General features: G+C 48.2%; 1 protein-coding gene across 1 annotated transcript in view; it reads right to left on the bottom strand.

The window, feature by feature from the left end:
• Window positions 1-27,213, bottom strand: part of Inpp5a (inositol polyphosphate-5-phosphatase A) — a 186,385-nt gene that overhangs the window by 72,846 nt on the left and 86,326 nt on the right. Inside the window, exon 4 of the mRNA XM_021196094.2 lies at window positions 24,749-24,836. Coding sequence (XP_021051753.1) covers window positions 24,749-24,836 — 88 coding nt within the window. The remainder of the gene's footprint in view (window positions 1-24,748; window positions 24,837-27,213) is intronic.

The raw sequence follows: 27,213 nt of genomic DNA, 5'->3' as shown, positions 1-27,213 counted from the left end.
GTGTGTGTAAGGAGTACTGGTTTGTTTTTATTGTCAACTTGATGCAACTAGAACCAACTAGGAAGAGGGAACCTTAACTGAAGAACTGTCTCAGTGAGACAGGCCTGTAGGCCTGTCTGTGGAGCGCTTTCTTGCTTGTTAATCGATGCAGGAGGCACAAGTCCACTGTGGACAGTGCCATCCCTAGGCATGTGATCCTAAGCTGTATTTGAAAGGTAGATGAATAGGAGCCCAGGAGCGAGCTAGAAAGCCTGGCAGCCACAGTGGGCACCACCAAACCTGGAACAGAGAGACAGTTAAGCTGGTTGTCTTGATAGGGTTACTATTGCTATGATGAAATACAACAAAGCAACTTGGAGAGGAAAGGGTTTATTCAGCTTATGCTTCCACATCACTGTCATCAAAGGAAGTCAGCACAGGAACTCAAGCAGGACAGGGATCTGGAGGCAGGAGATGATGCAGAAGCCATGGGTGAGTGCTGCTCACAGGCTTGTTCAGCCTGCTTTCTTATAGAATCCAGGACCGCCAGCCCAGAGATGACACCACCCATAATGAGCTGTTCCTCTTCCCACATCAGAAAATGCCCTATATCGGGATCTTATAGAGGCATTTCCTCAACTGAGGTTCTCTCCTCTCTGATGATTCTAGCTTGTGTCAAGTGTATACAAAACTATCCAGCACAGTGGTCATATCAGAGGCCTGGGTAGCCACTGAGTGTGAGCATGTGGGAAGTGCTGTCCTAAAACGATGGACCCACTAACAAGAACTAGGGGTGGAGGAGAGAGCGGGGATGAAGGCCCAGTCCCATGAGTGTCAGGCAGGAAGAACTGCTAGACAGAGAACAAAGGGTGGGTAAGGGATAATAAGTAGGGAGCACAAAGCAGACAACAGGGACAAGGACTGGTCAGAGGGGACAATGGGTGGCCACAGAGGAGAAGCCAAGGACAAGTTGCAACCTAGGGGTGAGCACAGGTTTACAATGTGACCACCATGCTAAGAGCACTGGAGACAAAGCATAAGCCTCCATTATATAGAAGCCAATAGTGATGCAGGCAGCCAAATCCACACTCAGTGTGAATTCTGAGTCATTTTGACCATGCATGACTTAACTGTCTCTTCACACTCCCTTTGAGATATCAGAGGGGCTGGACAACTGAAGTCAGAAAAATGAATAGTAAAAGAGAGCGGGGAGGACGAATTCTCCACTATGTCCTGCAGCTGATCATGGACAGTGCTCCCCAGGACAGGCCATTCAATCTTGACCGAAGACATCAAGTGAGCACTAAAAATAGACAAAGTACCACAGCAGAACTGAGACACTGCACGGCCAGATGTCTGTCTGAGACACTGCACAGCCAGCAGATGCCTGTCTGAGACACTGCACGGCCAGCAGATGGCTGTCTGAGACACTGCACGGCCAGCAGATGCCTGTCTGAGACACTGCACGACCAGCAGATGCCTGTCTGAGACACTGCACGACCAGCAGATGGCTGTTTGGCCCAATCTCACGTTATCCTGGGTGGCTGACAGCCACGGATGGGAAAAGCAAGTCCTGCTGTTGGTTTCACTGTGGAAAGAGGTGTATGGACAGGAGAGTGCAATGCAGTCTTGCAGAATTCATGCAGCGTGCTGTGCCCAGCACACACCTCTGCTGTGATGAGAAAAGATGCCAACCCTGAGACTTTCTGCACAGTTAATAAAGATATCACTAGGTGAGGATGGGGCTTCCCTTGCAGGCCCCTAGACCTTCACTGGCATCCCTGAGGTACCACCCTCTCAGACTTAAAGCCTACATAATCTAGATGCTTCTTTTTTTTTTTTTTTTCTGGATAACATATAGTTTGCAGACTGAGTTTTGATAATATAGAAATCAACTTAAAATAACATCTAGTTTTAATTATTAAATTTATTAAGTTATTCTTTTTCTATATCTGAATGGTTTCAGAAGTCAATCAATAAACCTTCATGGTAATTAAATTATATGATGAGTTTACATCACTGTTAGAGCCCTGACTTCTCTTTTGGCTTCTAAAAATCATTAGCTTTTCAATTACAATCCCAGTTATGTGCATTATGGATATAGGATAATTAAAGCACAATGCACTTTAAGAGAGGCCAGCACCAAGCAAGACTTGTTTACAAAATACCTCCTGCCATTAGCGAAGTGCAGGACACAGAAAACACTGCAGGAAGGCCTTAATTGATTTTTGAATTTCAATTACATTGGAAAACTGCCTTCTACTTCTGCTTCAACTCATTTAACTTAGTTCCAAGCCCGAGGAAATGCTACTGTGGTGCGATTCTTCCAAGGTATACATGAGTGATCCAGGGTCCGGATGGCCACACTCCAGGTCTGACATTTCTTGGCTGTCACTCTTATCAGGTTCCAAGGCCTCGAAGTGAGGACGCACTTGCTCCTGTCCTTTGTGATGGACCTTCTCTCTCATAGATGATCTGTCTTACATGCCTGACATGCACTTAAACAGCCCCATATTTCCCATCTCAGCCCCCTCCCTCCCTTCCTCCCTCCCTCCCTCCCTCCCTCCTCTCCTTCCCTCCTTCACTTGGGTGGCTGTCTCAAGAGCAACCTTCAACATTTATCATCTATTCTGTGGGCCTGCTGGCCACGAGTCCTTTCTGATTTCATGTGAGTAAGATGTCTTTCTCACCTTAATTGTCCCCTCTCTTTGATTTTTGGGGGTAGAATCTCACTGTGTAGCCCAGGCTGGCCTGGATTATGGCCTGCACTACAGTCCAAGGGTTTCTGTTGTGATAAAACATAAGCAACTTGGGGAGGAGAGTGTTTCTCTTCCACTTGCACAACACAGTCCATTACTGAAGGAAGTCAGGACAAGAACTCCCAGGGTGGGATCTGGAGGCAGGAGCTGATGCAGAGGCCATGAGAAAACACTGCTTGCTCTGTCTGCTCCTTATAGCTACTTCTTCTGGTTCTTCAGGCACCAGGTACACATGTGGTATACACATATACATGCAAGTCAAACACACATACATGTAAAAATAAATAAATAAATAAATAGATAGATAGATAGATAGATAGATAGATAGATAGATAGATAGAGAGCTGATCTCTCTGCCCCTGCATCCTCTCTCTGCTTGTTTCCTGGGCTCCTCTTTTTTTTTTTTTTTTTTAAATTTATAGTTTTGGAATTTTAAGTATTCTTTTTTTTTTTATTTTCTTTATTTACATTTCAAATGCTATCCTGAAAGTTCCCTATACCCCCCCCCCCCGCCCCTGCTTCCCTACCCACCCACTCGCACTACTTGGCCCAGGCCTTCCCTTGTGCTGGGTCATATAAAGTTTGCAAGACCAAGGGGCCTCTCTTCCCAGTGATGGCCGATTAGGCCATCTTCTGCTACATATGCAGCTAGAGACACAAGCTCTGGGGGTACTGGTTAGTTCATATTTTTGTTCCACCTACAGGGTTGCAGCCCCCTTCAGCTCCTTGGATACTTTCTCTAGCTCCTCCATTGGGGACCCTGTGTTCCATCCAATAGCTGGCTGTGAGCATCCACTTCGGTGTTTGCCAGGCACTGGCATAGCCTCATAAGATGCTGCAATATCAGGGTCTCCTGGGCTCCTCTTACACCAGACAACTCTGGGCCGTGTACACTCCGTGGTGTGCACACCCTGGATGTGGTACACTCCACATGGTGCTTCCTTCTGTCCTATTTGTACTTCTCTGTGGATGTTTTCATCCCTGCAGTTCCCAGTAAATGCAAGGCACGTGCAAAACCTCCCTTTAAAGATCTGGAGTTGCTCCCACTCACTGAGCCCACTCTGTCCACCCAGGAAAGTGACAGAGGTGACAGAAGCAGAGTGGCAAGCCTGGTAGGTGAGCGAGATGGTGACACAAGGCTCTGCTCCTGGTGCCTGCAGGTCTCCATCCACAGGAGCCTGTCCTCAAGCTCTGATGATCTAAATATGTGACAGGGCACCCGCTAGCTGACAGTTTCATTGGCTGGAATTGCTCCATCCTATCCTGTTTCTGAGCATACAACACAGGCCCGGTGAGAGGACCCACTGTGTAATCCTGTGCCAGCCTCCTCTGGGTTTGGGACTCATCAAGCTATTGAAACCGAGTGTTTCCTTTCTACAACACAGGGTAGGTAAGACCAGCATCTGATTCCTCACATCCCCGTGCTTACCTAGCACCATGGGTTGGTGTCATGAGCCGATAGGGCCCAACGCTCCTGTCAGCAGTGTCACCTCTTCTTCTGTTTCTTTCTTTCTTTTTTTATTAGATATTTTCTTCATTTACAATTCAAATGCTATCCCAAAAGTCCCTTATACCCTCCCCACACCCTGCTCTCCAACCCACCCACTCCCGCTTCCTGGCCTCGGTATTCCCCTGTATTGGGGCACATAATCTTTGCAAGACCAAGGGTCTCTCCTCCCAATGATGGCCAATTAGGCCATCTTCTGCTACATATGCAGCTAGAGACACGAGCTCTGGGGGTATTGGTTAGTTCATATTGCTGTTCCTCCTATAGGGTTGCAGACCCCTTCAGCTCCTTGGGTACTTTCTCTAGCTCCTCCATTGGGGGCCGTGTGTTCCATCCAATAGATGACTGTGAGCATCCACTTCTGTGTTTGCCAGGCACTGGCATAGCCTCATAAGAGTCAGCTATAGCAGGGTCCTGTCGGCAAAATCTTGCTGGCATATGCAATTGTGTCTGCATTTGGTGGCTGATTATGGTAATGATCCCCGGATGGGGCAGTCTCTGCATGGTTGTTCCTTCTGTCTCATCTCCAAACTTTGTCTCTGTAACTCCTTCCATGGGTAAAGGCCTAGCATGGAAAACTGCTAGCCTAGTGGGCTCCCTAGCAGGGATGTAATCTTGGTGTTTTCAGTCCCCCCACCACATGCCTCCAAACCATGACTTCTGCCCCATCCAGAAAGGAAGAACCAAAGCCACCCCAGAGGAAAAGGGGCCCTAAAATACTTTGTCCCTTGTCTAGTACTGCAGGCAGAAGGACCTGGTGCTTTCACCATCCACAAGGAGACCTTTACCTCTTTTTTGAGGCAAATCACGCAGAACTCTTACGGGAAAGATGTCCAAAACAAGCTATCTCTCACTAATGGCCTTGTTATAAATTAGACCTTGCTGAGAAAGACCAAGGAAAAGTGACACCCATCAAGCGGGTCTGCTATTGGCACTTTCCAGACTCAGCACCACTGTCCTGACCTCGCACGTGTCTGTCATTCTCATTTAAAGAAAGAAGTGGTGCCAGAATGTCAGGGGAAAAGCAGAGGAGTACAGGTCAAGGAAGAAGGGCAACCCCAGGGATGCACCACTGCAGGGCCACTGAGGATGGCCCTGGCCACAGATGAGTCAGGGCAAACACCTGACTGTGACTTTGCCTCAGGATTGGAGGCCGAGTCCTTTCTTACTGCTCATCTTACAGGTGAGTGATTACAAGCCCGGGGGAGAAGTATGGCAGGTGACATACAGGATTCTGATGACAAAGAGTGTCCAGGTTACCGTGGAAATTTTATTTCAGAAGGTTGAAGGACATCTAGGTTTTGGTGGCAGCAGAAAGGAAGAGGTTTTTCTGGAAGAGAGTTATGACCAGGGCAAGAAGTTGAGATTGGAGAGGAAAAAGAGCTAAGGAAGGGCAAGACATGCAGGACCAGAGATATGTAGTGGGACTCTTTGCAGTACAGCATATGACAGAGCCAGAGCTGTAGATAACAAGATGGAGCCACTACACAAAGACCAGAATGTGGTAGAGCCCTGAATAGAATGGAAGCTTCCCAGGTGGAGTGGGCTGAGTTTCTGCCAGGCTAGGAACTGAAGCATACAGTTGCCCCTCAATAACTATACTGGGTCTCTACAATCTAACACAAAGTTAGGGTACAAACACAAAGAAGACAAAGGAGTAGAGAGAACATGAAAGAACCAGCTCTTCTAGAATTAAGCTCTGGGTCCCAACCACATTATATGAACCACAGTGGCCTCCAGCTTGGAGGACGCTGATGCCAGAGTAGAGAAGCACACACTACATGGCTCTATGAGTCTCACCAGTCTGCGCTTATTGGTATACAGTACTCTACAATGTGGGATATTGCTCATAACCCATCAACTGAAGAAGAAAAGAACTGAGAAAAGGTTAACCCATTCACATCTAGCTGCGGTCCCTCAGGGCCTCTGAGTCTTATTACTTCTGGTTTATAAAATGGGTCTTGGAGCTCCCTCTCACTCCGTTACAGTTAATAATTCTTATACAGTAGAGAAGAACGTGAGTGCAGTCCACATACCAGTTCAAAGGGGCCCCAGTGGGGCCTAGTACACCGACACTATCGGTGGACCACTTGCCTGAAATCTGCTAGCCAGTGCCACATATTACTTTATGCCAGCATCCCGGTTTTGCCCTAGGTGATAATGGCCAAGGGCTGAAAACAACACTCAGCAGGTGGGTTGTGCTCGGTGTTCAGTGGTTATCAGGAGTCATGTGGGTTCACAGAAGTGCTCATGAAAGGCCATAGAAACCAACAAACCATAAGTGCAAGCAAAAGGGAGTACAACCACTAAGTCGTGTGACAGGCCCTTAACTTCTGAAGTGGGAAGGTTTCCAGGAATGAGGAACCCTTCGGGCACGCCCCCATATACATATGTGATGCAATGAGACTGTCCAGACTCTGGTACAGCAGCACTGGGGAGGCCTCCTAGTGCCCGTGGATGCTAGCAGTCAGGAGGCCTCTGGCACCTCCTGTACACTCACAACATGCGACCCAGCACCTGCGCACACTCACAATGATGAGGCCCACTAACATCCGGTAAACGCTTGCAATAATGAGCCCTTCTAACGTCCCATGCACACTCGTGCCTACCTTAAGGAGGAGCATCAGCACTCTTTCAGTTCCCTGATTATACTTTAATTAAATCTCCAGTCCACGGTTTAAAATAAAGCCATTATGGATAGGGACCAAGAATTTCATCACTCCCTGGTGAGCATAAAAATCAATCACTTAAGTTTTTATGATGTAACCTAAGAAAAGTAGACCTTCCTGAGGTTAAAAGATTTGTAGGGTCTCATTTTAGCTGAAGAAATCTGTGAGATGCTTCTGCTTCTGAGACAGAAATGTCTTCTTCCTTCTTGTATGTGGTCCCTACCTAGCAGCATCTAACTAGTTCCAGCAACAAGTCTGCCCAAGAAAACTTAAAAACTGGGATACAGGGCAAAGGGCTACCATCTATAGCACAGGCATGATATCTCATGCTATCTATCTAAACACAGGGATGTGAGACTAAAGTCTGGGCTACCCTTGAGATGTCAACAGTAGTACATGAGACACCCTTCCCCCACATTCTTCCATATACTTTGCCCTCACCACTGCACTGCCTGCGAGCGCCTGAAGATGTGAGAACATTTGAAAGCCAGGATTCACTCTGTTGGATGCCAATTGGAAATAAGAAAAAATAACAAACACTGATAAAAAGTTGCACCTGAAAAATCTCCACTCTAACTTATGCTCAGTGTACTTAGCAAAAGGTCAGAGCTCTGGAATCTGCTGGATAAATAAACGCCGGTGAGGTGGATGAATCACTGGAGAACTGGCGCATGGCAGCGAATGAATAACCTGCAAATGCGTCCCAAACCCCATTATTTCCCCTTTTCCAGGAGCCCAAGATTCATGTCCTCGCATGCCGCCAGTTCATTACTAAGAACTATCATCCCTCTTCCGGCGCACGCCAGGCAGTGTGCACAGCCCCTCGAGGACCCTTTAATGTTTAATTCCCCATCATCCGCTCCGCTGAACAGCTTAATCTCTGCTTGTATGATCAATACTATATCAGTGTAAATTAAAATGACAATTTTAAAGTAATTAAGCCTGTTAATGCTCGATTCAAATGTCATTATTTGCACTGGGGATCGAGGAGAAATCACACCATGTCTGAGGTGACAGGAAGACGCTTGAGCCTCCTCACCCTGCTGCGTGGTGCCACTGGAGGCTTTAGCAAAGCGGATTAACTTCTGCCTCGCCCTGCCAGGGTGCCTATCCAATTTCTAAAGAGGATAACACAATTTGATGAATTTAATTCCAGCTACAAACTCAATTATTGTGATAATAGATGAAAACTGGGAGGAGACTCTAACAAGGCCTACGTTTTACAAATACACTTACCTCCACAATGGGATACGGCAGCAATGGCCTGATTTGATTTGTCCCCTCTCTTTTGAAAACCCTTTAAATAATTATGATGGTTGGAAGGACAGCCAACATTTATTAAAGAGACTTGCTCCAACCCAAAGGGGCTGCAGCTTAGACAATCTGGGTCACATGCAAGCACTTGCTGTCCCAAACTATACAGCAGCATTTATGAGACAAGCTCTGTGTTATCATTACATTGCTGGACTCATAAAGAGATACATAAAACTCTTCAGCCGTGGACCAGAACTGCTTGTTCAATCCTGCTGCTCAGTTCCAGCTCAGGAACTAGCAGCCAGGCATCTTCTTTCTGGGTAGACAATGGGGACATTAATACAAAGAAAATTAAAGGGAAAAAAAATCACCACTCTGCTCCTATTCTCAGGAGCCAAATGCACAGCGGGAGTGGGATGCCCAGAGCTCCCCACACCAGCACTATTTCTGCCTGAGGGCTGGGGCTGCCTCAGGCACAGTGACCGTCAGTGGGCTTTATTCATTACATTAGCAATAAAAATTGACAACCAAACATTCATTTCAAGATGAAGAGCAAAGTGTAACAATTTCCGTTTGAGAGATGTTTGCACACTGAATGGCCAATCTTTCAGACCTACTCAGATAACTGCAGGCCCTGATCCGCTATAGAGTTGGGTGGAAAGGGCACATACTGAAGCCATCTAAATTTCAAACATTCTGCAACAAAGGATACAGGCAGTTAGCTTTCACATGCCCCTACATCAAATGACTATATCATTTTCTTAACCCTGAATATAAAACCTTGGGGTCCACAAGTTCATGTCCCCTTCCAACAATCTCTAGTAGAAATCAGTTTTAAGACTGAATAGAAATGCAGAGTATATTCAGCTAGGTCTCCTTTTCTGCTGCATATAACGACTTCCCCAAGTCCACAGGCAAGAACTCCAGAAAAAGTTGTCATCTGTGGGACCATTGCATGTTGCGGAGACAGCTGAGTGGGGGCCAGACCTTCAGATATTTGGTTTTTAAAAAATGTAATGTGGGATCAAGGGAAAGAGTTACACAGAAAATTCCTTCAAATTTTACCACCACTTTGCCTTGTGTAAATGAGACACTGGGCTAACGAGAAGCTCAGTGGTTATCAGCACTGATAACCTGTGTTTGATCCTGGGCAGGAGAGAATTAGCTCCTGAGAGTTGTCTTCTAAGCTCCACGTGCACTCAGTCACCTGCACACAGACAGACACACACAGAGAGACAAATATTTTTTAAAAAGAAAAAAACTAAGGTCTTCTTACAAAATGCAACAGACAAGAACGTGGGGAAGTTGGCTTTGCGTTGGGAAGGATATTTTCATGGCTGTCAGGAGCGGCTCCCCATGTCCCGGTGGCATTGCAGTGTGACCCTGAGACATCCGAGATGATGCTTTCTGCTGATAGTGGCTGGGCATTCCTCTGTCGCCTTTGTAAGAACAAGGAGCATCTGCAGAGGTAGAGCCTAGCCATGTGAGGTTCTAAAGTGGGGCCCGTGCCAGACAGGTTATGTTCACTCTTGAGGAGTTAGGGTACCCACCCAGCCACCCACTTATCACAGTTTTTAAAAAGGAGAAACAACCTCTAACCATACAGTTTCTCCCTTCAAGGAAACTGAGAAGTTCTCTCACAAACGAGATGAAAATGTCCCTTGGCAGGACCAACTATAGAGTGAGAACTCAGGCACAGAAGCTGTGACCCATGCCCTGGGTCATCCTTTTTCTATAAACAGGACTCTGTATAAAAACTGTAGAGCAAAAAGTAGCCAGTTTAAGGGGCATGAATCTAAAACAGATGAGGACTACATGTAAAGACCAAAGACTTTAATCACCCAGTGGAGGCACGGTGAGAACCCATGTTTAACCCCTACAGACATCACACTGACCTACACCCAAATATGTACAAACCTGGGGCCTGGAGGCTAACCAGTAACCAGATACTGCTCAGTAAACCTGACCCTGACCACCACCTCATGGCTAAAGGGTCAGCAGGGTACAACTCACACGGTTAGAGCACACACAGAACAATCACTTGTGTCTACCCCTGCATCTTGGTCACCTGCTCACAGACCCTCTCTGGCTGGGACTGATTTTAAAGAAACATATTATACAGGCTAGTGCCAGGCCAGATTCTAGGTGCTGAGCTATAGAGAAGAACGTGGTTGAGGACTTGATGAAGAGTGCAGAGACCTAGTCACTGAAGCCATACATTCAGAGACTGTGACCCTGGGCCCACTGCAGGAGGCACAGCTACCATCTACATGAAAACCTTTGATGTCACAGGAGAAAAGACCTGAAAGCATTCTCCACTGAATGCTAGAGGTCCTGCAAACTGGGCTCCTGGAGGACAAGGACCCAGAACTCAGGATCCTGCATCTGAGGTCAAATTTACCGCTGTTATGTGAGATGGCTTGGTCTCCATCAGCAGTGTAAAAACATCTCAAGAAGACCAAGGCATATATAAGGCAGAGGTCAGGCTTGCTGCAAGTCCCAGTAAGAGTCTAGACAAGCAGAGCTAGGCTCACAGGAGACTCTAGTGAGACGTCACTTGAGGCTAAATAAATAGAATGAGCAGCTACACTGTGAGCACCAGGACTATTTTTTTTTTATGTCTACTGCTTCAGTGATTTTCTGTCAAAAAATGCTAACAAGCATCAAAGTCCTTAAGAGCTTTACAATCTTTCAGTTTGTTCACCAATACATTTCCTGCAGTGTATTTGTTTCCTAGGCTCATGTGACACGGCCCTCGATCATGCCTGTCTACAGCCTGATGGATCTGCCGCCACTAGGCACCTGGCTCAGCTTCACCAAAGACCTATTAGGGATTTCTCACCAGAGAGCACGGGACAAAGGTAGAGATATAGGATCTGGTGGGAAATAATCAGGTTAGCCTGGATCAGCAGGCTGGGAGCACGAAGCCTGCATCATCCCACCCCATACTGCCCTTGTGTCCACGACAGCCCCATTCCCACTGCCCTCCTGCCCATAGAAACCAGGGTTCTAGACTGACACAGCCACCACCAGCAAGTGACCTATGGGATTAGGAGGGATGGCAAGGGCAGATTAGAAGCCATGATTGCAAACACAGGCCCCTGCAGGCTTTGGGTACAGTGACCACAGAGTCTGCCTTACTGCATGGTATCCATAGTTTTGGAAGTGGAAGACACCTAGGGGGGACAAGCAGGGTCACGGAATCAGGTGTCACAATTAGCTGGGGCAGATGAGTGGTGCCACATGACTGTGGCTGGAGGTCAACAGGGCCCATGCTCCTCGCTGACCTCAGATGAGGCTTCCTCCTGGTCCTCATCCTACGTGCTCTCCCCTGGAAGACAATGAAGTACAACAGTTCTCAAGCTGTGGCTGCAGACTCCTTTCAGGGAGGGGGGTCAAATAACTCTTCTACAGGGATCACCTAAGACCACTGGAAAACAGATGTCTACATTATGATTCCCAACAGGAGCAACATTACTGTTAGGAAATAACATCACAACTGATTTTATAGCTCAGGGTCACTAAGATGTGAGGAACTGTATTAAAGGGTCACGGCATGGGGGAAGTTGAAAAGCACTCCTCTAGTACCAGACACAGGAGCAAGTGTGAAGCCCAAGGCAGCTTCATTTTAGGCTTTGCACCTTCTGTGACATATGGGTCCACCTGTAATTGGAGCCTGGCCCCAGAAGCAGCCCAGAGTCCAGATGGGAGGAGGTTTCCTCATTTGTAAGCCAGACACTGTCAGTACACTGCAGGGAAGTTACTTGGTACTGGAAACCAGGGTATTGGTTTGAAGGGACACTCAGGGGCAAGACACTGCCCTGTGGCCAGCAGGTGAGCACCTTCTACTCTCATCTGCCATATCTGTGTCTTACTGACAAGTCTGTTCAGATCTCCCCTACCTCATGCTAAAAATCAGGTCCTCCACCCTACTTTTATTGATCAGAAACAGTTATTTACATAAAGAACTTCAAGTAATTTCAGTCAGATGTTTTGCAAAAGTTGTCTCATAGGCTGTGAGCTACCTCTACTTTTGCACCAAAACAAAGATTTCATTTGAGGATTACTGCCTTCTAATACTTCCTGTGATCACTTCTCTCTCAGGGTTGTAACCACATGGAAATGAATTTCCATGGTCTCTGGTGAAAGCGGGGCTTTATTCACAGCAAGTGGTCAGCTAAGGGCCACTCTTCCCTTATGCAGATCATACCCTATGGCTCAACAGCCTGGACACCTCTGTCACAATCAAAGGTGGTATGTCCCTGTAATCCCAGCCCTCAGAAGGTTGAGGCAAGAGGATCAGAAGCCTGAGGCCAGCCTAACCCAGCTGATGTGCAGGGTCCTTTCTAGCCCTCGGCCTGTTTTTCTGGGTTTATACTTATACTCCATCGTTTTACCCACTGCAGGTTTATAGGAAGTCTTGATCAGGCAGGATGAGCCCTCAACTGTCCTGTGTCAATGTTGTTGAGGCCACTGTAGGTCCTTTACACTTCCATATAAAACATAAATCCACATTTTTGATTTCTATAGAAACTCTGCTCCAACATTGATTAGAACCACACTGGAGCATCATGCCAATCTTGGTAGAACAGATGCATCAATACCACTGAGCATTCCCCGAGCCTGGCACAGCTCTACATACTCAGGTCTCACTGATTGGCATAAGCTGCATGTGAAGGCTCTCAGGATGCAGGTCTTAGATAGCACTGACCTAAGACAGTTCTGAATAGTTCATACATTGGTGCTATTATAAAGGGTAATGTTTTCTAAATTTCAGCTTCCAAGAGAATCATTTACAAGATTGCAATCTATGAACTAGATGTCAAAAACCTAAACAAAGTACTTCCATGTTAACAAGCCCAGTCCTGGTCACTTGTGAGAGCACTGCACCCTGGTGGCTCACTGAAGGAACCTCACTCTCATTATTCCAACACACTCGGTTAAAGAACTTGATCCTATACCTCAAACAGTTGGTTTGTCTCTGGGTTGGTTCTCAAACCAGAGCCTGAAAGGTACAAGTGTGTCCATAGGGGCATGGAGTGAGCTGGATGGAGGAGCAGAGGGCGTGTGCAAAAGGACTAAAACAGCTTCATTTATAGGACTGGCCACACTCCATCCGGTTGCCACATCCCACGAGAACACTGGAGTTCCCACTGGTCTCCACCCGCCTAGGTCTGACCTTGCATCTCTTTTGTGAAAGGTAGAAGACCAAAGTCAAGAAAAATAACAACAAACTGGGTTTGGTCACTATTGCTAGACTACTCTGTAAATTCACTTTACTATGAATTTAAGGCTAGATCAGATAGGTCTTCAAAATACTAACAACCAACCTGTCCACAGATGAATGTCCTCCCATTTCCCCAAATCTTACAGCTGTCCCACCAACTCCCTGGTCGCACTCTACTTCCTTCTTTGATGCTCTAAGCATGGCAAAACTCTGACTTCCTCTCTCCCTGTCAATCATGGTCAGATATTATATTCTATGTGCCGGTGATGGGAGCCCCTTCCTGAGCTGCCTGATGCAACATCTACTCCCTGAATGCCAGATGCTTCCTACATGTCCTCGTGTGTTGGCTTAAGTGTCTGTTCCCTTACATGTAGTATGTAACATGGTACATATGTAGTTAGCTCTGGAGCCCAACTGAAAGGACAGGCTTCCACTGTGCTGTGCTGCATGAGTTACTAAATTCCCTTGGCTCTACTTGTGCTAAGGATCGGCTAGTGCTCAGTAGCAGGAAGGACCCAGTTAAGGCAGTGCTGGCCACTTAGGGCTCCTTGGCAACTGCCAGAGTGTGAGTACTGCCTGCCTGGTATCTTCTAGTGTGGCCCAGCTCATACTAGAGCTTGCACAGTGATGTTAACCTGGGATGTCAGTTACTGAACCCAGCAAAGCACACAAAATGACACCATAGGAACCCAGCTAGCTCTGGTTGGGTCAGTAGGACTGATAGATGCAGCTGCCTACAGGCAAGTGTTGGGGCTTCAAGGCCAGTGGAGACTTTGGGCCTTCGGTTATGCTCCACACCACCCTTACTGAACTATCTGGCACAGAAAACCCCTTGTGTGGGGGGTGGCAGGGAGGTTCATTAGCCAGGTGAACTAAGGAAACAACACTCCACACTGATACACCCATGTCTTTCTTTGTAATATGCTTCTTCAGCAGCTCCTCATCCTAATGTATTCCCAGAGCCTGGGCCAAGGTCTCAACCACACCCTCTATATTCAACAGCCCAGAACACAGGTCCTGAGGGCAGAAAGCCAGGGTAGCCATCCTTGTGTCTTAGGCCAGCAGCAGGCTGAACACACAGGAGCACACCCTGGTTTTCCAGGGCTGACAATCTGGCTATACCTCATCCTTAGGTCAGGGAAGCAGGTCCAAGATCTTGGCTGAGCCTGGAAGACTTTGGTTGCTGAGAAGCAAACCCACAGCTCTGTCCTCTCTGTCCTACAAGGGTATGGGTGATATTATTCCAGAATTCTTCTGTGTGGTCATTTGATGAGCCTCCCTATGGCACAGGGCATGTGCACCTCCCTCTAAGACTTTTGTCTGACTACTGCCAGAGGTGAGTTGAACACCACTTTCCCAGCAAAGAACAGTCTCACAAGAAAATGCAACATTCTCATCTAGTCATGGGGATCTGGCATTCAGGAGGTGAGTGCCACCTGGAAGTCACCACATTATCTCAGGGGAGCAACCATGTATATACAAAGATGACTTGGGCTCTGGTCATCTCCTATTCCAAACCTGGTATTGGTGGATTGGTGGTGTCTCCACAGTTCCACACCTGGGGGAGAGTAACACTGGAATGATGTTGGGAAGGTATTGAGGACATATACCAACATCCTGCATGCCAGGCAGCCATTGCCACCTCTTCCTCCTCAGTCAATGTTCCCTAAACCAGTACAGAGTATTCTTTCCTTAAGGCCATGGCAAGTAGGCAACATGGCTGGTCAGAGTTATATCACCCTTGTGAGAGGCCATAGATTCAATCAAAGAGTTCACCAAGGCCCAATGCCTTTAATCCCAGCACTTGGGAGGCAGAGGCAGGCGGATTTCTGAGTTCGAGGCCAGCCTGGTCTACAGAGTGAGTTCCAGGACAGCCAAGGCTACACAGAGGAACCCTGTCTCGGGGAAAAAAAAAAAAAAAGAGTTCACCAAGATTCAATCGAATAGTTTCACCAAGCTGGTGGCCCCATCCCTCCTTCCAGTACTAAGCCTTCCCAGAATGCTTGTGACATTCCGTCCCTGTCCCACATCCATAAGCAGATATCCCAACCTCTTGTTCCTGACTACCTTGGGTCTAAATATGAGTGACAATGGAGAGGTAGGGATAGGCATAGTCCATGGGGACTCACAGACACTTGTGGCTAAGCAGAGGAAAACTCTGGCATGTGTGCCATGTTACTACGGCTCTCTGCCCCAAACTCCTCTATCAGAAAGCAGACAGCACATGGGGAACATAGGCAACTGCTTCACCTGGCTAACAAGGAGTCCTATGTACAGGTCCACAGCTGAGTAGCCTAGTGACTACAGAGCACATTCTGGCCTGTCTAACACTCCTAAGGTACATTCGGGTCCCCTGACATGCATGGGAATACATCAAGATCTGATGATACTCAGAGAGGCAAATATGGGGTCCTCAATACCCACGGGGCAAATATGGGGGTCCTCAACATTTGCAGAGGCACCTTGAAGTCTGTCTGGTACTCCAAAAGACACGTCTGAATCTAGTGGACACCCACAAGGGCACATCTGCATCTATCTGATAACCACTGAGGCACATCTGGGTTTGCCCCATGCTCACCTGGGCACTTCTAGATCTACCAGATGACCACAAGGGTATATCTGGATCTAGAGCATACTCCCATGAGCACACCTAGGAATTAGGTTGGGCATCTATTTGATGCCCAATAAGTAAATATGGGTCTTCCCAATGTCCACGGAGGCACAGCTGAGTCTCCCAAATGCCTGCAGGGGCACTGAACCTGCCCGACATAAAGAACAAGGAGCATGATGTTGGCAGAGCAGAAAGTACTGGGCCTTTCCTGAAGCTGCTGGGGAGTAAAGTTACCTCTTCTCTGCAGGCAGCTCTCTAGTATCCAATCAGCACAGCTCTGACAGACAGGGCATCCCCTTCTGGATGTTAGAGAGTAGGGTCTCATACTCATAAAGATAGCAGGATGAGTCACATAACCATGTCCCACATCCAGGAGAACCTGGTGAGGATGGGTCAACACGAGGCTCCCACTGTTCCCCCATGTGGTGCCTAGCACCTGCCCCTCTGCTTTCTGCCAGGCCAGGTGGGGACATGGCTAGCAGTGGGTCTCAGTGGCCTTCTGAAAGGGAAATTTCTTAAGAGACACATCTCAGCTTGTCCTTGAGCTCATAAGAACCAGTGTCAGCCACTTGCAAATCCTGGAGTCCTTACAGGCACCAGCCCTGCTGGAGACATGAGGCTTAGCCTGTCCTAAACATATGTCCTGGGCTAGGCAGACTCCCTTCAGGGCCTGGGCTGTAGCCAGAAAAAGCTTCACATCTCCTCAGGATGCATGGAGCCTGTAACAAAATTAACCTCGTGGCAATTGTTTCCCCCACTTTGATAGCCCAATGTCAGCTCATCTGTTACAGCGAAATAAAAAAGTCAAGCCTAAATGTATAAAAAATTATGATGGAAGTCCTAAATAAAGCGTAGACTGCAAGCTCATTGAGTCAAAAATCAATCAATCAATGAGGGAGTGGGTTAGGAGCACCTCATAAGCCCCAAAGAAATCATTTGCCCAAACACTGGGATTTAACGGTGGAGGACCAAATTCCAACACTTTTAGGAAGTAAATAATGAAAAATCAATTCAGAGGAAAAACAGATCAAGAACCCTGACTGTGACGTGCCGACACATTTATTGCTGAATACCATTCCTCGGCTGACCTGAAAACTTCGGAAGGTGTTTATTTACTTTCAACACCTTCCAGGGATCAATATTTTTAATTTGGATCCGAGTTATTATTTTTCACATCACAGCAGCGGGGAGCAGCGTAAAGTGGCTCATATTTTAGTGCTAAAAAGATCGATACGACAGTTTCACCTTCACTGCGGCCCGGCTGCTGCGGCCGCACATCATCACATCCCGAAGGGCCATGGTACGAAGGCAGGAGGGCAGGTCATCACCCGACAGGGGTGCAGACAGCCATGATTTAACTGAGTGCAGGGCGCCCAGTGCCCTCAGAAAACCAATCTTGCTCCTCTCACTTCATCAGGCCTCGAGTGAGGAGGAGGAGGGCAGGGCCCAGTGCAGAGGGGGCCACTACTGGCCAAGATTAGTCCCTCATCATAAACACATTTGCCTTTCCCTCCTCTTCCTCAGATCAAAGAACATCAGCCAACTCCATTAATTTCCCACAAATTTCCCCCAACCTCTTATTTAGGAGAAAGCAGGGAGGCAGCACTCACACAGTGGTGGGAAGGGGGCTTCTGGGAAGGGGCAGCCTCCACTCCTCAGTCTCACCCTCAGAACCAGGGCTTCTTCTGGGGCAGTCGGGCCACACAGGGCAGGAGCCTCCTGAGTACACTCAGGGCATGGGGGCAAATGTGGACATCACACCAGGAAGGAAAGATGTGTGACAGCCCCTTGTCACCCTTCAGCACCTCACCCTAATTTAACTATCACCAACCCAGTCCACCTCACACTCTGCAAACAAATCCCAGAGCCCAGGAAAACCCAGGACACTCGGGCGAAAGCAGAGTCACACAACTTATGCCTAAGTGCTCTGGCTTATACCTCCGAGAAACACCTATTCCCAATAGGGCTGGCAGCTACACAGAGGAGAAAGTAAAGAAAGAGACCCTGACCTTGTACAAGGGCAGAAAAAGAACTACCAGCCCACATGTGAGCAGCATCCAGGTATCCAGGCGATCGTGACGGGCAGGTCTGAGGCCTTTGGCCAAGCAAGAGCCTTGCAAAAGCAGACGGCAGCACGTTTCCATCAGCAGAGCTGTCCCTGAAACTAAGAGGTAGACTTTGCCTTCTGGAGCCACCCCTAGCCTGCTATTGTCCCTGAATAAGATGGGTCACTGGAATCTTCAGTTTCTGGCCTGCCCAGGACCCCATTCAACTACCATAATCCACTGCATAGGCGGCTTATGAATAAGATTCCTAGGGGAACAGATGAGGCACCCCAAACACTCCTGGTATTACCCACCCAGACCACCACACCCACGCCTGCCCCCAACAGAACAGCATGCAAGCTTTTCTCCAGGCACCTGCACCTTAAGACGCATGTGCCACCTCCAGGAATGTCCTACCTCCAGCTATCCAGTCTCCTTCCTTGGCCTGAGGCAAGGTATGGGCAAGCCCAGGTCGAGACAAGATGGTACTGAGAAACCTACAGATGCTGCCTCTTGTCAACTGCCCCAACGGCACAGCTCTCTCCCTGAGGGCCTACGGCAGCATACTAAGCCTTCTCAGACCTCTCAGGAGTTATGCCACCCATAGCACAAAGGCTTTCCAACAATAAGCCATTAGTAAGATATGACTTCTCCAAATTCCCCCTAGCTGGTCAAGAATTTCCTTTCCATGGAAAGGGAGTAGTCCCTTCTGTCCCCTAGCCCTTTACTCTAGAAACAAGAGCTTTGGCCAGGTCATATCAGCTCTCAAGGTTCCACCCAGGGCCCTCTCCTCTGGGTGTAGGCAGAAGCAAAACCAAGAAACCTATTACCTTCTAGTTCCCAACAGGAATGACATTAAATTAGCTGCAGCTTCGAGAGGCCACCCAGGGTTGGCTCTACAGCCAGACAAGGAACCATAGCCCTAGACCTGGGCTTTGGATCCTGTCTTAGTCAGGGTTTCTATTCCTGCACAAACATCATAACCAAGAAGCAAGTTGGGGAGGAAAGGGTTTATTCAGCTTACACTTTCTACATTGCTGTTCATCACCAAAGGAAGTTGGAATTGGAACTCAAGCAGGTCAGGAAGCAGGAATTGTTGCAGAAGCCATGGATGTTCCTTACTAGCTTGCTTCCCCTGGCTTGCTCAGCTTGCTTTCTTATAGAACCCAGGACTATCAGCCCAGGGGTGGCACCACCTACAATGGGCTAGGCCCTCCCACCCTTGATCACTAACTAAGAAAATGCCCCACAGCTAGATCTCATGGAGGCACTTCCCCAACTGAAGCTCCTTTCTCTGTGATAACTCCAGCCTGTGTCAAGTTGACACACAAAATCAGCTAGTACAGATCCCCTATTCAAGCACCAGAACTGTAGATATCAGGTCACCAGAATGGGATGAGAGAATGTGCTGAGGACATGGACCAAGCCATGTCTGAAGCCCACCACAGAGAGAGAGAACACAGCCTCTGGCTTCCCAGACCAGGTGAGCAGCCAGCAAAGCCCTGGTAACCACTCCATGCTGAAAGGCATCCCTTCAGCAACAAAACAAGACAGCGGTGGAATTATATGAAAATAAATTTTCAGTCTCTTCCTTACTTTGCCATTCTGAAGCAAGAGTACAAGGAAGCCGTTATCGCACGCACTCTTATTGATGCGCCCGCTTGTCGGGAGGTAAGCGATGTGTTTTCTATGCTCCTCCGAGTGGCTGGCTAAATCAGACACATGCTTTCCATGCTGCTAGAGTGCCTGATCAATACACACTTCGCAGACTTGGAAAACTTCACCCAGGTAGTTCCTCAGTGTCCAATCTGCATGGCTGGCTTACTGTGAAACTCAACTGTGCCACACTGTGATGCCGAGAGCCCTGGAGAGGAGCCTTCAAAGTCTATCTCCAACACTGGAGGCAAGAGGCATAAACCCAGGAAGTAGTTCTAGTGCCAGGTGGGCTTGCTCATTCCCCCTCTCTCCCTCCCTCCCTCCCCTTCTTTATTGTGGGTCCTCTGAACTCTGATTACCATTCACACCAGCTCAAGGTCATCTTTCTATCCTCTAATCCACATAGCACAGAGTTCAGCTTCCAGCTAGGGCTCTACTTCAAGGACCCTGCCTCTTAGGTCTATCTCATCTGGCAGGCCCAAGAGGACTACCCTAAGAATAAGCAGCCCTGGTACCATCCAACAAATCCTCAACTGCACTGTAGCTCCAACTATGAAAAGGTCAGGGGGGTTCTTCATTTTGTTAAAAATCAGTATTCTTATGAGGGTACAGCCTCGTGTTACATGCCAAACTTAACAGATTTGACCCATGACTCTTCTACCAGCATGACTGGCTCACAGGGGCTATTCCTACCAACTCCCAACCAACATGTGGTGTGCCTCTCCACCAATTGGTAGAGCAGCTGTCCTCACTGGGCCAGTCTCTGGCAGTGAGGAGTGGCCCTAGCTAAGGTACCACCAGTACATGAACATGAACTCTAGGAGCCAGCTATCCCTCAGGAAGAAGGCACAAGAGTTTGAGAAGGGAAGCAAGAAGCAAGCAGACAAGCCAGTGCAAAGGTCGGGTAACAGGAAGCCACAGGGACGCTGACAGTAGGGCCTGGAGAGTGGCAGTGACGGCCCCAGCCCACAGAAGGATGCAGATGTCCCTTCAGGAACACACCATGGGCATCTGGCATTCTAGGGCCCAATGATTCAGGAGGATGTTCCGTGTTCCTGTACTTCCATTCCTGCACCAGGTGGTGGGCAGGGGATATGTAAAAAGGAGTTGATCCAAAGAGCTCATGAGAATGCTGGGCCCCAGAGTAAGGACAGCACAGTGTGGTACACTGGGTACCACTTGGGAAGCACATCATTTGCTCTTTTAGTTCCTCTACAGGTAGCTATAGAGCTACGACTCTATATTCACACAACCACTTCAACAGAAGAGCTACGTGTTTCACTTACCTCACTGATGTTTAAACTGGTGGCACCTTGACCAGGGCATTAACACATCAAAAGCACGAACCATTCTCTGGATGCCACAAGCCTCAGAGCCATCTCTGCTGCAATCTCAGCAGCGCCAGCTTCCACATGCTGCACAGAGCCCAGGGTCTTCCTACCTGGATGCTGTTCCCCAATGTTTTCAGTACTGGCCTGGAAGTGCAGCATGGACAGAAACATAGCCTCTGCCTCCCTCCTTGCTCCTCAGGGAGCTCTTTCTTGGCTGAACTTTGGCTTCTGGCCCTCCAGTCCCTGTGATTCCCTCACTTCTCATTGAGTTCACCTCTTTGCATCCAAGCTCCTTGCATCTGGGCCAGGAACTCACCCAGTCCCTGAAATTAAACACACCCACCAACAGCCTCCGATTCTCTTCTGTTCATGACTGTCACCCTCTCTCCAAGGTGCCACTGCCTTCTCCCATCCCATCCAGAAGGATTGTGGGTATTCACATTTCCCCCACACTCCTAGCACTCCAGTGGTCTGCCAGGAGACAAGTTCATTCAGTTACTCTAAACACGTGACAGGGACCTGTATGGGCAATCCTGGGAGAAAACAGCTAACAGACACAAGCTAAGCCAACCAAGGTAAGCTCTCCAGGGAAGCAAAGTCAGGTACTCCTAGTGTGCTAGGACACAGTATGCTCACTCCTGCCCTCCCCTGTGATTCACAATTAGCCATTCTGTTGGCCCAAGGCCAACATCCTCTTCCAGTGGAAACATTCAAACACAAGGAACAGGATGGGGGCCCAGATTTTCCAGTGGTAGCAACCTAACTAACATGCCAGTCTGGCAGAACATCTGAAGACCCAGATGTCTAACAACTTTCCATGTAAAACTCACAAGGAGCAGTGACAAAGCCAGGGGCCCGGCATTGAAGGGTCATTTTCATGGTTTCTGTACAGCATAGACAGCAGACATCCATCTCACATCAATAGACAAACATGTTAGCCACAGTAAGCACAGAGAGAACTTAATGTCCCCATTTCAGGATAAAAATCTTCTGAGCTATCCCTGCAGGGAGCATTGTGGCTGCATGTGCTGCACTGGTGCCACCTCCTGGCAGCAAAGGCCATTTGCAATTCTCCGATTCTAAGCCCCTGGAGCACCATCAGCAACAGAGGCAGCAGATCTTAAGCTAGCAGTCTACCCCATCACCAGGAGCTCCCACCCCCACCCCAACGACCACCCCACAGTCAGCTCATACAGCAGGTGCAGTTCATTCAGTTCAGCAGCTTGCTGGAAACAGGCCACTATTTTCTGATCCCCATTAATGCCCATGACAGCATTTATGTATAAGATAAATTCATCTCAATTTCCTTTTTCAATTAATGGCCTATTATTTGAACCAGACTCAGCTAAAAACACTCAGCTGATACCATCAATCTTACAAAGATTAAATTTCTCTGTCTGAAGCTACAGGGTACCAGGCTAGGCAGGAGGATGGTTACCTTGCTGTCGGATGCTGCCAGCTATGTTCAGGACCCCAAGGGTGGAGGTCCTTCCTACCGGGACATCCTAAGGCCCTCACTAAAGGCCATAACACACCAAGAAACACAGTGAAGGGCTATGAAGTGGATGGTGCTCAAAGACCCAGGGCCACTGTAGTTACAATCTGGGATAAGAGACCTCTATACTCTCTGCTACCTACAATGACTCCAGACAGACATGGAGAGCCCTTGATCATCACCATTCAATCAGACATGAAGGCACTGCATATCACACTGTGGTTGAAAGGGAAGCTGGGTACCAGAACAGGAATGCCAAGGCATAATCACTGCTTGACAAGCAAAGGGGAACAAAGCAAAGCAGATCTTCCACATGCCATGCTCTACCCTCAGACAGTGACCTTCTTCCTCTGTCAGCCCAGCTATGAAGGCTCTTGCAGTGTCAAACCAGCCCTGTTTGTGCATGTGGGATTTATCCTCCCTTCCCTGTACTTTTAGGTCATTGTGTCTATATAGTCAAAAGGGGAGTTATGGAGAAAAGAACCTTCCTACAGATGATGCTCTAGTGGAGCAAGGCCTCAGTGGAGGAAAGATGCCGCTGCTGCTGAGCCTTCTGCAGCACTGGTGCTCCCGGTCCGATGGTGATGTACCTTACTGATATTCTGTCTGAATTTTCCACTGGAAATCCCATTGCCACAATCAGATCTAAGAGTGGGTAAGTTTTGTTAAGTTGTGGAAACCCATTGTTTTTCCAAGCATCTCTGTTCCCTCTCCCCTCTGGAAGGCCCTAGAGACATGGTGCCAGGCCACATGACATCATCTCAGGGTGACCCTTTCTAGGCTGTTTTCATTTCTAACAATTTCCACTGCTTTTCCTCAGTTCACTCCCTTTCCATCTGTTGTGTCTATTCCGATGTCTATCTTCACTGTTACCTCTTGTCTTTTTCATCTGTGTAAACCTGACTTAAGAAGATAAGAAATTTGGGTCTTGGCAGAGGAAATCCAGAAGGCTAAAGGGAGGGACCTTTTACAAGAAGGAAAGAAGCACAGAGTTGAGAGGAAGAAGCCAGTAGCAGACGCAGCAAAGGGAAGATGGGGGGAAGCAGGAGGACTGTATTCTAAGCAGGACAGGGCTAGAGGAAGGACACCTCTGAAGTGGGTGGGTGGGAGGTGAGTCTGAAGAAAATGTCTTTGAGAAGAAAGAACATACCTGGCACTGGATGCTCCAAACCCAGAGACTGAAACCTTGACATGTTGACAGGGGTTCTCTAGCCTAAGGACAGCTCCAAAGCTGCCCACCCCCCTGTCTCTGTCTCTCTCACAAACATACACACACACACACACACACACACACACACACACACACACACACACACAAGATGCAGGGCAGGAGCTATGCCCTGTTCTGCCCATCATGACATACACCCTTGCTATATCTCTCCATATACTCCAACAGAAACCAAGCCAGGTAGCTGCTCAGGGTAGCCCATGGCAGAAGATGGGCTGACAGACAAGGGTCACTGCTAGATCTCATTTCGTGGAGAAGCACCTATGAATTCATAGCACCTATGAATGTGACAACATGTCAGAGGGCAAAGTAAAAGGCATTGGAGCAGAAAGTTAACTCAATCCCTGAAGGCCTAGGCACCCCAGAGCTTGAGATGCCATTCTCCAAGCCAACAGTTACAAAGGCTTTCAAACATCTCTTGATACTTCCTAGCCCTTCCCAGTGCCTCCTATCTCCTAAAGCAGCTATGACCCAGGATACTTCTAGAAGAGGGACAGTTCCTATGAGGTTGGTGCAGGCTCTATCCTATACCACTGTAAGGCACACCCGTTCTGAAGCAGGTTTACCTCTGAAGGCCTGCTCAGGGCTTACAAAGTGATTGCCAAGCCCAGGAGCAGGGAAACTGAGCAGCTCAGGCTCCAGTTCAATTTCTCATCTAAGCCACGCTGGGGACCCTGGATCCTCCTCTCTGTCATACATCTCAAGGCCAACCTCCCTGAACTAGCCATCCCCACTCCAGCTCCCGCCCATGCTCTCGCTGTACCAGCAATGAGATGCATACTTAAGCCTCGGCCACCAGCTCCGCCAGGCCGGGGGTTGGGGGAGGACTCCGACCATCCAACAGTCAATAGAACATGAAAAGCTTTTCATAGGACAGTCACAATGTGCTGTGATAGGGCATGCATGCCAACTTAGTACTCTTCGGGAACAGCCAAGATTCAGGTTCCCTTGGCCTGGGATTCATGCCATAGCTTAAAAATGACTCACCGTGAAGTGTTCCTGTGACTTGTAGTTTTCATCCAGGTAGACACGAGCCCTGTTGTATTCTTTCATTGCGTCACTGGATAGTAGTTCTCTGGGAGGGAAAGTGAGCACGATAAGCAAAGGCCCAGATGCCATGCCTTCCTTCCCACAGATGTGCTCCCAGCCACCAGGCCATGGTTAGAACTGTTTGTCACATCACTGGAGACATACAGAGCCCCTAAATGGGCCAAGCAGGAGGGAGGGAAGGAGGAAAGAGGGGAAAATCAGTGATAGCCACAGTGGAAACTAAAGTCCTCTTTGTGTCCTTGGCACACAGAGAGCTGCTACATAGCAGTCTCTGGTCTTTACTCAGGCCTGTGAGATGCCTACCCCATGAGGCCTCCCAGGGATAAAGACGCTGATGGGAATACCTGGGACTCACTTAGGTCACACACCATGTGTAGGTGACTTCCAGAGTCTGCTGCTCTCATTGGCAGCCCCACAGTGCAGACAGTGACAGTGACTAGCATTTCCTTAAAGGAGACAGAAGCCTGTGCTCATCAGCCAATGTGACAGAGCCTCAATGTGTCTCCCACCATCCCTTTTTATGGTCAAAGTCCAATTGGTTGATTCTATCATCATCTCTAGGTTGGCTAGAGAAGAAGTACCTATCACACATCTAGCCCAGAATGTGGGACAAAGCCCATTCCTTCTCTGCTACTGGTGAGAAGCAGGCACAGCATATGACCCAAAGAACAAATGTTAGGGAAGGACCCCAGGGGAAACCTAAAGTCGAGGAAAGAGAGGCAGCAGATGAGCCTGGATGGATTCCAGTGGACCCCCCAGGTACTGCGGCTAGCAGTCACAGATCTCAACATGTTCAGGGTTATGAAAGACGGAGAAAGAGATGCCTGGGCACCAACCCTGAGCATTGAATTGAGGTCCTGAGGAGTGAGGAATGGAGATGACTGGGTACCAACCCTGAGCACCAAGCTCATCTGGTGTCAAACGTCTGATGTGGGATGATGGCTTGAACGCAATCCCCAAGACACACTCGGTAGCGGAAAGGAACTAACTCTTATAAGTTGCTGTCAGACCCCCACACACAGCACACTGGCACATGTTGTCCTCCTCCAGACAAATCAGTCAGACAAATGAGTAAAAAGCTACCTTACATGGAAAGGATCAACATCAGGGCCATGGTTTTTTCAAAACAAACTACCAGCAGATCCAGGCCCAGAAAGGACAAAAGTAATAGGATTAGTGGGAAAGAATGCTAAAATGATAAACATAAATAGGAGCCCTAAAGGAAAATAAGAATGTACAGAAGAAAGGAGTTTCTGGTGCTGACAGACAAGAATCAGGATCTCACAGGACAGACTGAGAGCGGGCATCCCTGCAAAGCACTGCAATGCAATAGGGTCTCCCACGCCATGTGGATGGCTGAGCCTCTCTGGGCAACACTGAATCAGGGCAAGGGAGGAGGGGCTGGGAGAAAAGCAGCATCTGTGGACAGAGGGGACTAATGTTCTCCAAACTTAGTCAAACCTGTAGGTGCACAGGTCAAAATAAACAATATTAAACCAGAACACAGCAAACTGAGGGCTACAAACAAGGTAGATGGAGATGAAAGCGAGCAGCCGGGAAAGCACATTATCCACAAGAAGATGAAGATGCACACAAGGGCTGGGCTCTGGTTGGAAACAATGAAACACAGAAGACAATGACATGGTGTCCTTGAAGTAGTGAGGGAACTGACAAGCTCCCATTCATCCCCAATAAACGCAGCCTTCAAAAATGAGAACAACGAACTTGTTCAGACAAACAAAGGCTGAGAGAATCAGCAGCAGCTGACTTGTACTGAAATAAACAGTACAGATGGCTAAGGAAAATGGTCCAGGTAGAAGCCGAGTCCAGCCAAAAGCAAAGAGCACTGTGTGGGAAGTCCACACAAGGGTACCTGATGGTACCTGACAGCCCTGGCCTTCTCAAGGTCAGCTGCTCTTCAAAGCCAGGACAGCAAGGCCTGCACTGCCACACACAGCCCATCCAAGGGACAGTAGTGGTGGAATCTCCCTCCCGAGGGCCACTGGCCTACAGGTACCCAGGGCTCAGTGCCCATGGCCCCTTCCCCCTTCAGATGCTCTGCTGCTCCAGTCCACAGGCTTCTCTCTCCTTTGTCAACTTGCAGTTCTTGGCATAAACACTAACTTCTGTCAGTGATCTGTGCTGCAGATGTTCTTCAGAAGGTGGCTCAGCTCGTCCTTTGTCCAGAATAGCTTTCTGTAACAGTATGGCTTTCTTTAACAGGACAAATGTGTCAATCTTATCTTTCTAAGCTGCAAGTTTTGCACATTCTGAAAGAAATCCTCCCTACCTGAAAGCTACAAAGATACTCTTCTGTAACCCCACCTTTAAATTTTGCTTGAGTATAACTAGAATTCATTTACTTGAGTATAACTAGAATTCATTTACTTGAGTATAACTAG

This window comes from Mus pahari, chromosome 1 (assembly GCF_900095145.1).
Source record: "Mus pahari chromosome 1, PAHARI_EIJ_v1.1, whole genome shotgun sequence".
Classification (NCBI taxonomy): Eukaryota; Metazoa; Chordata; class Mammalia; order Rodentia; family Muridae; genus Mus; species Mus pahari.
Note: the sequence above shows the minus strand (reverse complement) of the source record. Positions and strands in the feature narration are given on the sequence as shown.